General features: G+C 38.9%; 2 protein-coding genes across 2 annotated transcripts; both read left to right on the top strand.

Annotated features, from left to right (window-relative positions):
- Positions 1-840: 840 nt before the first annotated feature.
- On the top strand, positions 841-1,797 carry LOC129671494 (olfactory receptor 1030). The gene has a single exon (XM_055600517.1). It carries the CDS (start codon positions 841-843, stop codon positions 1,795-1,797), a length of 957 nt encoding a protein of 318 aa, XP_055456492.1.
- Positions 1,798-9,355: 7,558 nt separating this feature from the next.
- Positions 9,356-10,291, top strand: LOC129671428 (olfactory receptor 5M8-like). Its single transcript, XM_055600399.1, has one exon. The coding sequence runs from the start codon at positions 9,356-9,358 to the stop codon at positions 10,289-10,291; it is 936 nt and encodes a 311-aa protein (XP_055456374.1).
- The last annotated feature ends 6,595 nt before the right edge of the window (positions 10,292-16,886 follow it).

Below are 16,886 nucleotides of genomic sequence, written 5' to 3'. Positions count from 1 at the left end.
ATTCTCTAAAATGAGGCTTCTAGATATGCACACAGTCACTGGAAAAATCTTCTCTAATTTTTTAAGAAGGGGAATCTTGTTTCATAGCAAACTATAAAGTGTATTTGGAAGTTTATCTCAATTGGGCAATTATTAATGTGTATAATGTATAATTATTTATATAATTTGCAATTACAGTTTGGGCTATTATTAGATCATGATTCCCTCCCTCATACTGAAGGAATTTGGTAACTTGGGATCTTCTCTGGGTAGGAATGACCTGCCCTTTTGCTGTCAGCTATTAGGGGCTATTTGCCATCTGCTTAAGAATACCAGCTCTGGCTGGGACCACTCATTGTGTAAAGCACCTGCCTTTGCCCCTATACCACACACATAAAGACAGGAATCCTCTAGAACGTATTTAAGCTGGCTGTGGCAGCAAGTGACTGCAATCTCAGCGTTCTTATGTTGGTACGGGAAGTAGAGACAGCAGAATCCTGAGGAGCAAGCTTGTGAGGGCATTTAAGAACAAGAGGTGCTGAAACTCCACCCCAAACAAGATGGGAGGCAAGCACCAACACCCAAGCTTGTCCTGACCCACTCGTATGTGCGGCTTACACATGATACTCATGTTCTCGGCAGTGCATGCACACACATGCAGAGCTATTTAAAGAAAATCTTTGTGTTTGTGTTTAATTATTTTTAAGATTTGAAAATCTAGTGTGCTAGCTCTGATATTCTCAGACCTTAGCAATAGCTGTGTGAGTGTGAATAATAAGAGGGAGGTAGCAAAATAGGGAGAAAAAGAGAAAACATCTAACATGCATCTCATTTACCTCTCTTTAATCCATCTAAGTGAACATGCTGACACCTAAGAAAATGGTCAGAGGCAATTACTCCATGGTGACTGAATTTATTCTCTTGGGATTAACAGATCGTCCAGAGCTACAGCCTATACTTTTTGTGCTCTTCCTGGTGATCTATTTGGTCACTGTGGGAGGAAATCTTGGCATGATGATGTTGATCAGGGTAAATTCACGTCTGCATACCCCTATGTACTACTTTCTTGCCAGCTTGTCTTGCTTGGATTTGTGCTATTCTACCAATGTGACTCCCAAGATGCTGGTGAACTTTTTATCAGAGAAGAAAACCATTTCTTATGCAGCTTGTTTAGTCCAGTGTTACTTTTTCATTGCTATGGTGATTACTGAATATTATATGCTAGCTGTGATGGCCTATGACAGGTACATGGCCATCTGTAACCCTTTGCTTTACAGCAGTAAGATGTCCAAAGGCGTATGTATTCGTCTGATTGCTGGTCCCTATATCTATGGCTTCCTTAGTGGCCTGATGGAAACCATGTGGACATATCGCTTGACCTTCTGTGGCTCCAATATCATCAACCACTTCTACTGTGCTGACCCTCCTCTCATCAGGCTATCCTGTTCTGACACGTTCATTAAGGAAACATCTATGTTTGTGGTAGCAGGATTTAACCTCTCCAATTCCCTGCTCATAATCCTCATCTCCTACCTCTTCATTCTCATTGCCATCCTGAGGATGCGTTCTGCTGAAGGTAGGCGCAAAGCCTTTTCCACCTGTGGGTCTCATCTGGTGGCAGTGACGGTGTTTTACGGGACTCTGTTCTGCATGTATGTTAGACCGCCCACAGACAAGTCAGTGGAGCAGTCCAAAATCATTGCAGTGTTCTACACTTTTGTAAGCCCCATGCTCAACCCCATCATTTATAGTCTGAGGAATAAGGATGTGAAACATGCTTTTTGGAAGCTGGTCAGAAAAAATGTTCTTTCAAAGTAAAATCATTTTAACTTTAAAATCAAATAAAAGCTTTTTATGAAAATGACACCCAACTTTTTTTTGCATAAATTCACTTTATACACAAGATGAAAAGTTATATTCTTACAACAAAATATATAATACATAAATGCAAAAGATAAACACGTTACATACTATGCCAAAGTGCAACACATGTGAAAAGTTTGTTCTCCTGTTATACACTTTTATATTCATGTGTTTGTATATATTAGTTTTACATTATAAAAATTGAATATTTGTTACAGTAAAACACCCAATCTTAATATAAATGTACAGAGTAAAAGAATGAACTATTTCTGTCTTCCATCCTTATCTTCCATTCTTAACTTTCAGACTGACTATTAACAGTTTTAAAAGCTTTTAGAAAAATATATTTATATAACTACCAACAAATGTGTAATTATGTTTCTGAGTATAGGCATAAAATTGGCAAAACACATACTGCAGGGCAGAGCTGTTACCTTGCAGGAGTTTCTCTCTGGTATGTTTCAGGACTCTCAGTGGGGGTGCTTCTAGTCTCACTTCTTCACCTCCAGTTTTGACCCCTGCCATTCATTTACTTCTTTCTACTTGTAAGAAGGATTTTCAGCAAAACACTTCTTTGCCAAGCAGAATGCCAGAGCTTCCATATGATTCTCTCTTTAGATATTAACTTATGTCTTTAAAGATTCCAAGGTTTGTCTGTTTATTTTGTGTTTGTGTGGGGGGGAGGTTTAACACGTGTGTGCCTGGTGTACTGAGAGATCAGAAGAGGGAACAAAACCCCTTGGAACTAAAAATAATTGTGAGCTGCCATAAGTGTGTTGGGAATCAAACTGCGTCCTCTGGAAGAGAAGCCAGTGCTTTTAATACTCTTATGTCAGATCTCCAGCCTCAAAGATTTATTTTTATTTTTTGAAATTATAATTTAACTGCAGCATTTCTTTTCTTCCTTTCCTTCCTCTATTGTACCTATGTTTATATACATACATATCTCTATATCTATCTATCTATCTATCTATCTATCATCTATCTATCTATCATCTATCTATCTATCTATCTATCTATCTATCTATCTATCTATCTATCTATCTATATCACATGTGTATATATCTGTCATAGGAAAAGGATACCAGATCTCCTGTATCTAGAGGTATAGTTGGTTGTGAGCCATCATGTAGTTGCTGAGAACTTATGTCAGTCATGTCATCTCCTAGACCAAAAAAAAGGTGTTTGTTAACCACTGAGCAACCTTTCCAGATATTACACATTGACTCTTCAGTCAGGCAAAGAAGGGTTTCCACAAATGTTATGGATATCTCGTGTCTTTATGTATTTTTAATAGAATTAACTAGTGACATTTCACATCTCTGGAGCCAAGTACCTTTCATGTCTTTCCTTATTTTTTCTTTACTAATCTAATTTTTTTTCAGGATCAACCAAAAATTTGATAATTGTACCACAGTTTAAATGTGATCTACTGTTGTTCTGTACCATGAGTAGAATGATTTATATTTTTAGAATGAGATGTCTTCCTTCTTTTGTAAGTATTTTTATGGTAAAGAAAGCATTTTGTGTGTGTGTGTTTCTGCTAAATTTGCTGTTCTGCGTTCTAAGCAAAGATAACCAGTGTTTACTAAGTCTCATCATATGATATGCATTGCTTCTAGTGTCATGTGGATTTGTGAGGCATCTTGGGGTAGTTTATTTTGTAGAAATTGTAACATTATAAGGAGAATAAAAGCAGACAGTACAGTTTGCTTGGCTTATAACATAGAATTGTCCACGCATTTAAGCAGTGGAAGAAATGTCAATTCACTCTTCTTCTATGGAAGCCAACTCTCTGACTAAGATGCAAACTTGTTATGTTTCAACAGGCAGGTATTGGAGCGTCGCTATGCATCTGTTGATTTGGTTATCAATGGAAAAGAGAAAACTGCAGAATATCTTTATTCCTTTCAATAGAAATATTCTTTCTTTATTGCTTTTCAAAATTTTCTTTACAACTACCCAGGAGTTTATTTCTGCTCAATGCTACACATAGAGTGACATTTTAGTGTGTTTATTCTATATTAAGTCACACAATTATTCATGCCCAATGACATAATTAAAATATCTTACTTTGAATGCCATATTGTTAATTCATTCTGCTAAAACACACATAAAAAGAATTTTAAAATATTTACTAGTTTGATGGATTTTCCTAACAAGCCTGCATACACTGATATCTAAACAGACCCTTCACATCCCATTCCCATTATTATTCCTATTGTTTCAGATCTTAGTGTCTATGTAAGCTTTAAGCTTACACTGTAAAGACACAGTGTAGGGTTCACTAATGGACTGTATAATAATATAAGCTTAATATACTTTTCATGCCCAATATTTTCATGGAACTAATTGACATGTGAAAACATTTGCACGTATTCATACATACACATATGAAGAAGAGAAACAACATACATTTTAAAATCATTATTTCTGTTTAGTTGTGTGTGTGGGTATTTGTGTGTATGGAGGAGAAGTTGCAGGAGTTGGTTCTCTCCTCTCCTTTTTTCTTCCTCCTCCTTCTACTCCTCCTCCTTATTTTATTTTTAGGGGGCGAGATTTGAGATAGTGTTTCTTTGTAAAGTTTTGACTGTCTTAGAACTTGCTTTTTAGACTACACTTGCCTTGAACCCAGAGATCTGCTTTCTTCTACCTCCCAAGTGTTGGGATTACAGGCCTGTGCTATTATAGCCCCTGCAGTTCTCTGTCTCTGTCTCTATCTTTTATTATTATTTTATTTATTCATTTTACATCCTAAAGGATGGTAAGCTCTCCTTTGTCTCCTTCCAGAAACACCCTTCCTCCCTCTTCCCCCCTCCCTCCCCCTAGTCCTCAGAAAGGCAGAGCCCTCCTCCCTTACTAACTGGCCACAGACTATCAAGTCTTTTCAGGACTGCCTGCATACTCTTCCTCTGTGTCCAGATAAGGCCACCTCAACCTTGGGAAAGTGATCAAGGAACATGCACCAGAGTCTATTTCAGAGACAGCCTCTGCTCCCCTTACTAGGGTATCCCACATGAGGACTGAGCTGTCTACTGGCTACATCTGAGCCTGCGTCTGCTCCATGATGCCCCTCTGCTCCTCTGCCCTGTCCAGATTTGTTGGTTCTGTAGGTCTTCTTAACTTTTTCCCCCTCAATCACATTCTCCTGACCATTTGCTTTCCAGAGTATTTCACATTTATCTGGCTGCTACTGCCAATGTGTTTATTGCAAACTGAATTATGAAATAGCCTAGTTGTTTTCTTTAGAGCCACTAATGGAGAGAATCATTGTGTTTTGCCACCTAGTGGCTTCAGACCAAATAAAACTAGCTTTTAACAGAGACCATGTTGTCATTCAGAATGTGTCAAGGAGCACATAGAAGCCAGAGATACATATTTTACTAAAATATGGGGACTTTTCTACTCTGTAGGCAACACTGAGATACTATCTCTTTTCTGCATTTGTGGTTTTTGAGCTGCCAAATGAACAGAGGAAAAAATAATATCATTTTTACAAACCTGAATGTCGAGGCTGAATTAATTGGAGAGGGAAAAACAACCTTAAATGCAGGTGGCACCATTCCCTGCGCTGGGATCCCAGACTCAAAGGAAAGAAAAAGCAACCTGAGCACTGGCATTGGTCTTGCTCGGTTTCCTGTCCAAGGAAAGTAATCAACCGCCTCACACTTCTGATACCACAGCTTGATGAACTGCTTCAGCCGAAAGAATAAGCCACAATGAACTGTATCTTCTGGACCATAAGCCAAAATAAAGTATTTTTCTCTTCATGATTTTGTTGTAAATTGATCACAACAGTAAGAATAGAAGGTACAAGATCTGTAGCATGGGAGGAATGCCCACACTGGTTCTCTCACTTGTGAACCAAGAGTAACAGAAAAAGCTGAAATCAGTTTTAGTTTGTGAACAAGGACAGAAAAATCTGAAGCCCTCTAATATTTTTCTTTTTTTTTTCCAAAAACTTTAGAAATTGTGTGCAACCACATATGATAATTTTTACTTTTATATTCCAATTCCAAATCCTTCCAGGTCACTGCCCTCCCAGTTTCACTTGTGTCTAATTATCAGTAGGTTCAGTTAGAGATGCTGTGTGTCCGTGGGTGTGGGCAATCCCCTGGAGGAGGGGCAGTGCACCAGTTGTTAAACCTTCCATGAAGAAATGCGTCTCCATCATCCAGAAGCAACCCACTGCCAATCCCTCCTGAGAAAGGTGAGGAGGCTGGAAACAGTTGAAACCACAACTTTTCCTGGATTGATCATGTGTAGATCTTTGGTAAATAACACAGATACTGTGAGATCATAGTGTCAACAGCCATGTTATCGCCAGGAGAGAGCATTGCATTTCGCTGTACTCTGGCTCTTATTTGTTAACACTATTTCCAGGAAATCCAAGAGGACACTGTGACCCTCCAGTTGGTAGGAACTAATTCAAGTTATGGGAATGGAGGGGTTTTAACTCCCAGTAAATTTTCTTGTGGTTATCCCAACCATGGGATGCATAATTACAATAGGCAGGTGACTGTCAGTTTGTTTAAGTCAAAAATAACCTAGAAGATAGAGTATCGGCATGTTTGTAAGGTAATTTACTTGAATGTGAGAAACACTATCTATGGACTAGGTTCTTATTCTAAATAAAATGCTCACGCTCTTCTCTTGTACATTGAGTTGGTGAACCATAGAGCTAGCTACTTCAATTTACATGCTCTTTTTATTTTGCTTGTTTATCTATAGGTAAATGTGCAATGATGTTGACCCATGAAATTGAGTAAATTGTGGATATTTACTCAGGAAAGGAGATGAGCTAACAATGTCTTTCGTGGTTTCCTTTCTGAGCTAGTGCGCCTAACAGCTGAAGGAAACTGACTGTCTTTTCTATAGCTCAGCATTTCATGAAAATGGTTTGAAGGTAGATTTAAGATTTAATGAGTTTCCATCAATATTAATCTTAAGAAAGTGCTAAGTATGGTGTTTATAAAACTGTGTTGCTTTACAAGTCATACAGATTAAGAATACAAAGCAGCAGTCAAATTCAATGACTGTGAATATACCGGATAGCCTAGGAAAATAATGAATTAAAGAGGTTTCCTCAATTAATTGAACTTATTTCACATTTCTCCATTTTCATTCACTTGTTTTTGCATTTTCTAACCACTTAAAAATATAAAATAAGCAGACAAAACCAAAAAAGCTAAAATGGCCTCACCATGGTCATTTTGAAAGGGACGTGTGTTCCCTGCACTAACGCTGCTTGTTTGATCACACAGTACCAGGTCACGCAGCACAGTGGGTTTAGGCTCTTCCCAACACAGCTGAGGTCCCTGAAGAGATGCTCCAGTTCTTCCTAAACCCCTGGTTTGATCTACGTGAGCTGTCTTTAGGGACTTGTAATTGGAGGGATTGATGACTTTTTTTTTTTCTATTTTTAATGGTGTAAGGGGAAAAACACCTTCACCTTATAGGTATATATAAGCAAACATCTTCCTTGATTATTAGCCTTGAAGGCCCATTTATTTTTCTTACTTCCATAGTTCTTTATAGGTAAGTTGTTAGAAAATATAAGCCATTGCTCTTGTTTTGCTTTTCATGGAATGCGAGCATTTATTCACAAAAGTAGTGTATGGCTAGATAATTACAATAGAATAAGGTTTGTTTTGACTTATCTGTGTGTATGTATGGTACTAATGATCAAGATCTAAGAATGTGTGTTTTAAATACTGAACAAATAGTCACATGCCTGAGAGGAAAATTGTGAATTTAAGGCCAGGCTGTATGATATATACAGGCCATTTCTTAAATACTAAATACTGAAATAAAATTGATATCAATACTTCTCTCTCTCTCTCTCTCTGTAAGATAGGTACTGATATTTACATGCAAGTACAGACACTGATCTCTATTGAGAGAGAGTGAGAGAGAAATAGCAAAGCAAGCCTATGCCCGAGAAGTCGATTAAAGTTTCTGACTGAATTTCATCTTTTCAGTCAGATCTCATTAGCAAATCCAGATTAAGAATAAATGAAAACAGGGAGAATTGTCATTTGTTTGTTTTATGTTTTGTTTCTTTAAGTTTTGTTTTTCTCTCCCCAAGAACTATTTTTATGACCAGTTCTTTCTTTGAGATGCTATATGTATATGATTATGATGTGAAGTTGATTGTCTGACCCAGGCTCTGAAATCCCAAATTTTAGTTATTAGTGGTCATCCATTTACTTTTGGAAATGTAGATGAACATCCTGAACTGAGTCACTTCTATGTCACAACCCAAGTCTGATATTTGAATAATTAGTCTGTATGATTTTTACTGAGGAAACTGAAAAAATGCTATCAAGTTTTCCAAAACCATAAACGTGGGACTTGTAATTAATTGTTCATTTAGGGTATTTTTCTAATTAGGAAATATAACAAATTGATCTTTCATGCTTTATAAAGATGTAAAATGATTTAACGCTATCATTTGGAAGCTTTATGCATAGAACATTAAAGATTTTACATACATGGCATGGTCTGGTTCAGTGTTACCAGTCAGTGTCTTGTGCTCATTCCTCCTCTGAGTAAACTCATCTGAAAAATCTCACAAGTGGTAAAATTCATTTGTCTGTATATAATGAGTGGAAAATATTAGAATGAGAAATTTATATGAAGTTTAAAAGTAAAGAATAAAAAGCAGAAAAGGAGATAGGTAAGAATTCTAAATTAGACTAAAATGTGTATACTTTGAGACAAAAATACAAACTAAATTTAAAGGACTAGAATTTCAAATGGGCAGAGACTCAGTAGGTAATGTGTGCTTGCTAGTGTTTAAAACACTAGAGTCTACTTAAAAATAGATAGGGAAGAAAGGGTGATATAGAGGGTTCTCTGAAAGGCTCCACCGAATGAGGGAATCTAAACAGGTATACAGACTCACAGACAAACTTTGGGCAGAGCGCGGGGAGTCTCATGGAAGAAGGGGGGTTGAGATAGAAGGACATGAAGGGGCAGGAGCCCCACAAAGAGACCAACAAAGCTAAAATATCTGAGCCCGGGGAGTCTTGCAAGAGACTGATGAACTCATGGAGAGGACCTAGATGCCCTGCTCAGATGTAGCTGATTAGCAGCTCAATCTCCACGTGGAATCCTAAGTAAGGGGAACAGGTTCTGCCTCTGTCATGAACTAGGTTGCCTGCTCTACGATCACTTAGACCTGGCAGTGAGAGACCCAGGCAGTCCTGATGAGACTGAACAAGCTATGGGCAGATGGCAAAGGAGGAGAACTCCTCTTTCAGTGGAGTAGGGGAAAGTGATAGGGGAGTAGGGAGAGGGAGGGAGGTATGGCCTGGAAGAAGTCGAGGGAGGGGCTTCAATTGGGATATATAATGAACAAATTATGAAAAAAAATTTAAAAAAGCAAAAAAGGAAAAGTAAATAAATATGCAAAAGAGGTGAGGAAACAATTCTAAGGAAAATTTAAATGTTGCTCTCTTATGGAATGTCTATTCTGACATAAAATTTTCATTTCTCTTTTCAGGCCAGCATGAGGAGAAACTTCACCTCAGTGACTGAGTTCATCCTTCTGGGACTTACTAGCCGTGTGGAGCTTCAGCTTCTCCTTTTCGTGCTGTTTCTGGTGGTCTATATGGTCACAGTGGTAGGCAACCTGGGGATGATCCTGCTCATCCAGGCCAATGCCAGGCTGCACACACCCATGTACTTTTTCCTGAGCCACTTGTCCTTTGTGGATGTGTGCTTCTCTTCCAACGTGACCCCAAAGATGCTCCAGATTTTCATTTCAGAGAGGAAAACTATTTCCTATTCTGCGTGCTTGGTCCAGTGTTACCTCTTCATTGCCTTGGTCCACGTTGAGTTCTACATCCTGGCTCTGATGGCCTTTGATCGGTATATGGCCATCTGCAACCCTCTGCTCTATGGTGGCAAGATGTCCCAGAGCGTCTGCCGGTCCCTTGTCACTGTGCCTTATGTGTATGGAGCACTCACCGGGCTGATGGAGACCATGTGGACATACACTCTGGCTTTCTGTGGCCACAATGAAATCAATCACTTCTACTGTGCTGACCCACCTCTGATCAAGCTGGCTTGTTCTGACACTTACCGCAAAGAAACCTCCATGTACATTGTAGCTGGATTCAACCTCTCCCTCTCCCTGCTCATCATTCTCACCTCCTACCTGTATATTTTTCCTGCTATTCTGAGGATCAGCTCTACAGAAGGCAAGCACAAAGCTTTTTCCACCTGTGGCTCCCATTTGACAGCTGTCACCGTATTCTATGCAACTCTCTTCTTCATGTATCTCAGACCCACTTCCGAAGAATCTGTGGAACAAGGCAAAATGGTGGCTGTGTTTTATACCACAGTCATTCCCATGCTGAACCCTATGATTTACAGCTTGAGGAATAAAGATGTGAAAGATGCAATAAGCAAAGAACTGTCACGGAAAAATGCCTTTTTCTAAAAAAAAACCCCAACAACAACAATCTTTTTTTTTTTTTTTGTCACCAATGGCAGGTTTTTTTTTAATGATTATTATTTTCTTAAAGTTTCAGAAATAATACTGACAGAAAATTAAAGTAGGGCAAGAAAATAGGGAATAGAGGATTGCATGGGTTTAATTCTTTTCTAAAACAGAAACTTTTAAAATTTTGTTTATAAAATTTTATATGGTGTATTTGCCTCTCTTTTCATTCAATACTTCTTTTATAATCTTTACACAGTCTGCATAGTGAAACTTTGTTTTCCATCCCTTTAAATTTGTGGCTACTTCAGGAAGATGAATTATGCTAGAATTCATAGGTGTAACTTCTCTTTTTATCACAACCATTTGTTTTCTTTTTGGCATATTATTTTTCCTTTGTTGTGATTCCAATCAACATTTAAGGTAATGGCGACATGGTCGTAAGACACGGTAGAATTCTAAAGCAAACCACACCAGATGAATAGTATAGTGGTGGATATGCTTTGTTCTTAGGAAAGATCATAATCAAATCAGTCTGCATGTTTCTACAACATGATATGGTCTCTCTTGATGGACTGAGTATCAAACACACAGATTTTATTATATTGTGTTTTGGCAGATTGTTTTCTATGCTTGTACACAAATGACTGAAATTAGTTCTACTTTATAATTTTAAAATTATTGATGAATAAGTATACATATAGTTTTAATTGTCAAATATTGTATAAGTACAATGTCTGCTTCATTTCCATCCCACCCATAATTTTTTTAACTTCTATTTTTATATTAATTATAGTTTATTCACTTTCTAGTCCCCCTCCCTCATTTCCTCCCAATCCCACCCTCCCTGTCTCTTCTCCTCACATGCTCTTCCTCCAGACTACTGATAAAGCAGGTCCTCCTCCCCTCCCATCTGACCCTAGCCTATCAGGTCTCATCAGGACTGGCTGCAATGTCTTCCTCTGTGGTCTGTCAAGGCTGCTCCCCCACCAGGGTGAGGTGATCAAAGGGCCACCCACTGAGTTCATGAACCCATAATTTCTTATCAGAAAAAGTTATTTTAATTTCTTTGAAGAATTAACCCATTTTTAATCACACTTGTACTTCTACTTAAAAAAAAACTTTATGAACTTCATTTAGTAGTATTTTTAAATTAAACTTAGAGGTTAGTGTTATTTCATTAATTCCTACAGTCCTACCCTGCATGAATTTCTTCTTTTCTTTTTGCAATAGAACATTTGAATATTTTAATTAAAATGACTTCCACTATGGGTTTGTAATAGTTATGACTTTGAATGAATGTTACTCTGAAAACAAGCAGCACCAACAATAACTGTAATAATTTAATAATGTGATTAAATTTATAATATTATTGCAATTTTTCGCTTGCATAATTTGATCCTAATGATTCTAAAATTTGTATATAGTTGGTATTTTGTTTTTTTTTGTCTCTGTAACAACTTTCCTCCAAGTTTATACTGACTTATAAAATTTCAATTTCAGGTTCCAACACAATAACAATCAGTTTTCAGTCCTTAAAATGGTATGTTTTTGCCAAGGTGTTAATATGGAGAAAGTGTTTTCAACCATACAAACACACACACACACACACACACACACACACACATACACACACACACACACGTACGTATGTATATATAATTGATTAAAATGGGACCATGTATTTGGGAGTGAGTTGGGAAGGGGCCTAAGAGTATTTGGAGGAAGGAGGGAAGAAATGATGTAATTGTTCTTTAACTACATAAAACAATTAAAAGAATTCTATTTTTCAATGTATATATTGATTTTAATGTAATATATGACAAAATTAACTCATCAATGACTGGAATTGAAATAGTCATTTGATGAGTGTGTGAGTCCAACAGGTAGACACATAAACAAACCTGGTAAAAACAAAATGAAAGAAAACAAAAAACGCTCAGGTACTGAACAAGAACATCAAGGTGGAGAGGCCTGCATGGTAGAGACTGACCTGAAAGCCTCAGGCTCCAGCATGTGTACTCATGTTAAGAGGAGGATACGACTCTGGAATAGGGTGACACTGGGAAGAAACTGAATGTCTGAGATCTGAGGCTGTGGTTGTTTTATTTATGGGTCTGTATAAAAATGTCCTAGGTCATTAGTTCATGCAGTCAGAACGTTTATCCTGGTTATTCACTTAGCTATACCAGTCGTCTGTGATTGACGAGACAGTCTGTGACTGAGCCAGCTGTTTTCCTAAGACTGTTTGAGTCAGCACATCTGGGCAAGCAACATATCAGGAGACAATGCTGCTCTCTCCCAGAGGAAACTGGAAGGTGAGAACTGTATCTTAGTCTCCTTTCAAGAGACTAAGAGTCTCACCCATACACAACTATTTACTTCTGTAAGAAGAACTAGCCTTTCCTTGATCTGATGGCTCTTATTTGTTGTCAAATGCAGAGTGCTCAGGCCTGAAATTATATACACACAAATAACAAAAACAGTCTCAGCATGATAATATGTATGCATAGGCATTATACATGCATGATATATGTACATACATATACAACAGTAATAAACATGATAGTCATGAAGAGGCTAACAGCTTGAGCATAGGAGAGATGGGAAAGGGATGTAATAGGGAAAGGGATGGAAGGGAAAGTGATGTAATTCTACTCGACCGGAAACATACTAAAAAGAAACAAGTATTTAAACCACAGCAAATGTCTGTTAAAATTCAAACAGAATCCCTGAGATACTACTTTCAAGGAGTTTGCAGAAGCTTTTCTTCTACTAAATAAGAACGGCATACATCACTATTTGATTAAAAAGTAACATTTTGGGGGCAAGATGGCGGCGCCGGGAGGACTCTCATTCTAAGGAGCAGCACAGCAGGATTGGCACAGTGACCAGCAATCAGAACTCGCAGCCATAAAACACAAGTGATTGAGTTTCACAGGTGAGAGGATACCCCACGGTGGGGGATTCAATCAGCTTTAACTCACCCGGCTAAACCGCAGAAGAGATCCCAGTTCCGCCAGGCGCTTGGTCGCCAGCCCAGAGCTACCCGCCAGCACAATCTGGTCACGGTCCCAGACTGAACTGTGGGCCCACAACACCATAGACTGGATTTCACAGTCTAGAGATAACCCCACGGAGCAGGAAACAATTGGAACCGACCTCAGGTTACCCAGACATCCCCTGGAAAAGACTCGGGTTCCGCGGGTGCCCCAAGAGCCAGTATGGATCCAGAGCTGGGACACAGGCGCCTGATTCACCGCCTCAGATAGAACTGTGGGCACCAGGGCACCAGGGCACCAGACTGCGTGTCCCTGGCAGGAGGAAACCCCCAGCAGAGGGGGTCAGCAGCTCTAACGCTTAGGACACCCAGCACCAAAACACTTCCTGGACTCACGCAGACTCTAGTGCAGGCAGGAGCGCTGTGCTCTGCCTCCATTATTGAGTTCCCCTAGGGCACTGGGACACAGAGCTGCATCCTCAGACCTACAAAAGCCAGAGAGCCATTACAGCAGCCCTCAGATACTGTGCCAAGGATCAACCAGTTATTCCTAGCTAGACTGTCAAAACTGGGAATCCCTGGTCCTTCAAGAGGGCTACACCCACAGCATCTGGACCAGAGCAGTGCCTGCAGCTGCCATCCCAGACAGAGACACACAGCTTCAGGTCCAGAGTGAGGCACCCAGCCTCCAGACCAGAACAGTGCCCCCAGGCGCCAACTCAACCTAGGTGCACATTCTCCAGGTCCAGAGCAGAGCAATCAGCCTCTGGCCCAGAGACTTGCTGAGTGCACCTCCCACTTTCCAGGACAGAACTGTGCGCCCCAGGATAACAGACTGAGTTTCCCTGTTGGGAGAAAACCCCACAGCTAGGGAATCAGCAGTTTCTTCAAGAGGACTGTACATGGAAATTTAGTGAGCAGCAGCACACTAAATTTATAACAAGAAACCCAGCAGTGGGGCAGCTGTCTTGAGAAATTCTATGGGTAAGAGGAGATTCCCCCCTGCCTAACATAGACCACAGCTACTACTCAGGGCTATAAACCTAAGGTGAGCAGTGGCAACTCCTGAGAAACACTGGCCATACAGTGACCATAACCAAAAAGCAGAGAAGGACTCCTTCAGGAAAAATCATCTTCCGGCCAAGGGGATACTCCCTACGTCAGGACTCCAGGAAGCACAGAAACTAACCACCAACACCTAAATCAGCCCAATGGGTAGAGGTCAGCGTAAAAGCTCAACCAACAAAAGACAGAGCAATATGGCATCTCCAGAACCCAGCCATCCAGGGGCGAACAACCCTGGACAATGCAGCATAATAGAAAATCAAGAAGATGACCTTACATCTATGTTGATGAAGAGGATAATAGAGGAAACAAATAAAATACGTAAAGAATTAGAGGAAGATAAAACCAAACAGATCATGGCTATCCGTAAAGAAATGGAGGAAGATAAAGACAAGCAGATTAGGGCCATCTGTGAAGAAATACGGGAAGATGCAGCCAAACAGCTTGTGGCCTTCAGAGAAGAAATAATTAAATCACTGAAAGAAATAAAAGAGATAAAGCTGAAGGAACTAAAAGAAAAAGAGGAAAATACAAGCAGACAGGTGAAGGAAGTAAACAAAACAACTCAAGACCTGAAGATAGAACTAGAAAAATTAAAGAAAACACAAATGGAGGAAATAATGGAGAGGAAGAATTTAGGGAAGAAAACAGGGACTACAGAGGTAAGCATAACCAACAGAATACAAGGAATGGAAGAAAGAATCTCAGGTGTAGAAGATACAATGGAAGAAATCGACGTATCTGTCAAAGAAAATGTTAAATCCAAAAAATTTCTGACACAGACCGTCCAAGAAATCCAAGACAATATGAAAAGACAAAATCTAAGAATACTAGGAATAGAGGAAAAAGAAGACTCCCTTCTCCAAGGCCCAGAAAATATTTTCAACAAAATCATTGAAGAAAATTTCCCCAAGTTAAAGGAAAAGCCAATAAGGATACATGAGGCCTACAGAACACCCAACAAATTTGACCAGAAAAGAAAATCCTCCCACTACATAATAATCAAAACAGTAAGTATACAGAATAAAGAAAAAATACTAAAAGCTGCAAGGGAAAAAGGCCAAGTAACATATAACCTCAAACCCATTAGAATCACACCTGACTTTTCAACAGAAACTATGAAAGCCAGAAGGGCCTGGACAGATATCATGCAGACCCTAACAGAACACAGATGTCAACCCAGGCTACTATACCCTGTAAAACTCTCAGTCCTCATAGACAGAGAAAACAAGATATTCAATGAAAAAAAGAAATTATAACAATACCTACACAAAAATCCAGCATTACAGAAGACACTGGAAGGGAAAATAAAACCAAAGAAAATTAACTTCTGTCAAGAAAACACAAGAAATAATTAACCTTACTACAGCAAAACAAAAAGCAACCAAGCACACAACCTTATGAACACAGCCAACATCAACATCAAAGGATCTAACAGCCACTGGTCATTAATCTCTCTCAACATCAATGGACTCAACTCTCCAGTAAAAAGACACAGATTAACAGAATGGATACGTAAACAAAACCCAGCAATCTGTTGCATACAAGAAACACACCTAAGACACAAAGATAGATATTACCTGAGGGTAAAAGGTTGGAAGATGACTTTCCAAGCAAATGGACCCAAGAAACAAGCAGGAGTAGCCATTCTAATATCTGATAAAATAGACTTTCAACCAAAATTAATAAAAAGAGATGAGGAAGGACACTTCATACTCATCAAGGGAAAATTCCACCAGGAAGACATCACAATCCTGAACATCTATGCCTCAAATACAAGAGCACCCAAATTTGTAAAAGAAACATTGATAAACATTAAACCACATATAGATCCCCACACATTAATAGTGGGAGACTTCAACACCCCACTCTCAACAAAGGACAGGTCAACAAAACAGAAATTAAACAAAGAAACAATATCTCTGACAGAGGTCATGAATCAAATGGACCTCACAGACATTTACAGAACTTTACACCCAAACACAAAAGAATTTACCTTCTTCTCAGCACCTCATGGAACCTTCTCTAAAATAGACCATATAGTTTGTCACAAAGCAAGCCTCAACAGATACAAGAAGACTGAAATAATCCCTTGTATCCTGTCTGATCACCATGGAATAAAGCTGGACTTCAACAATAACAGAAATAGCAAAAAGCCTACACACACATGGAAACTGAACAACTTGTTACTAAATGACAGCTGGGTCAGGGAAGAAATAAAGAAAGAAATTAAAGCCTTTCTAGAACTCAATGAAAATGAAGACACAACATACCCAAACTTGTGGGACACAATGAAAGCAGTGCTAAGAGGAAAGTTCATAGCACTAAGTGCCTTCAAGAAGAAATTCAAGACAGCTCATTCAAGCAACTTAATGGCCCACTTAAAAACCCTAGAAAAAGAAGAAGCAGACACACCAAAAAGGAGTAGATGGCTGGAAATAATCAAACTCAGGGCTGAAATCAATCAATTAGAAACAAATAAAACAATTCAAAGAATCAATGAAACCAAGAGCTGGTTCTTTGAGAAAA

The sequence above is a fragment of the Psammomys obesus genome, unplaced genomic scaffold (assembly GCF_907164565.1).
Source record: "Psammomys obesus unplaced genomic scaffold, mPsaObe1.curated_primary_1811, whole genome shotgun sequence".
In the NCBI taxonomy this organism is placed as follows: Eukaryota; Metazoa; Chordata; class Mammalia; order Rodentia; family Muridae; genus Psammomys; species Psammomys obesus.
The sequence above is the reverse complement of the archived record's forward strand: the minus strand, read 5'-3'. Positions and strand labels throughout refer to the sequence as shown.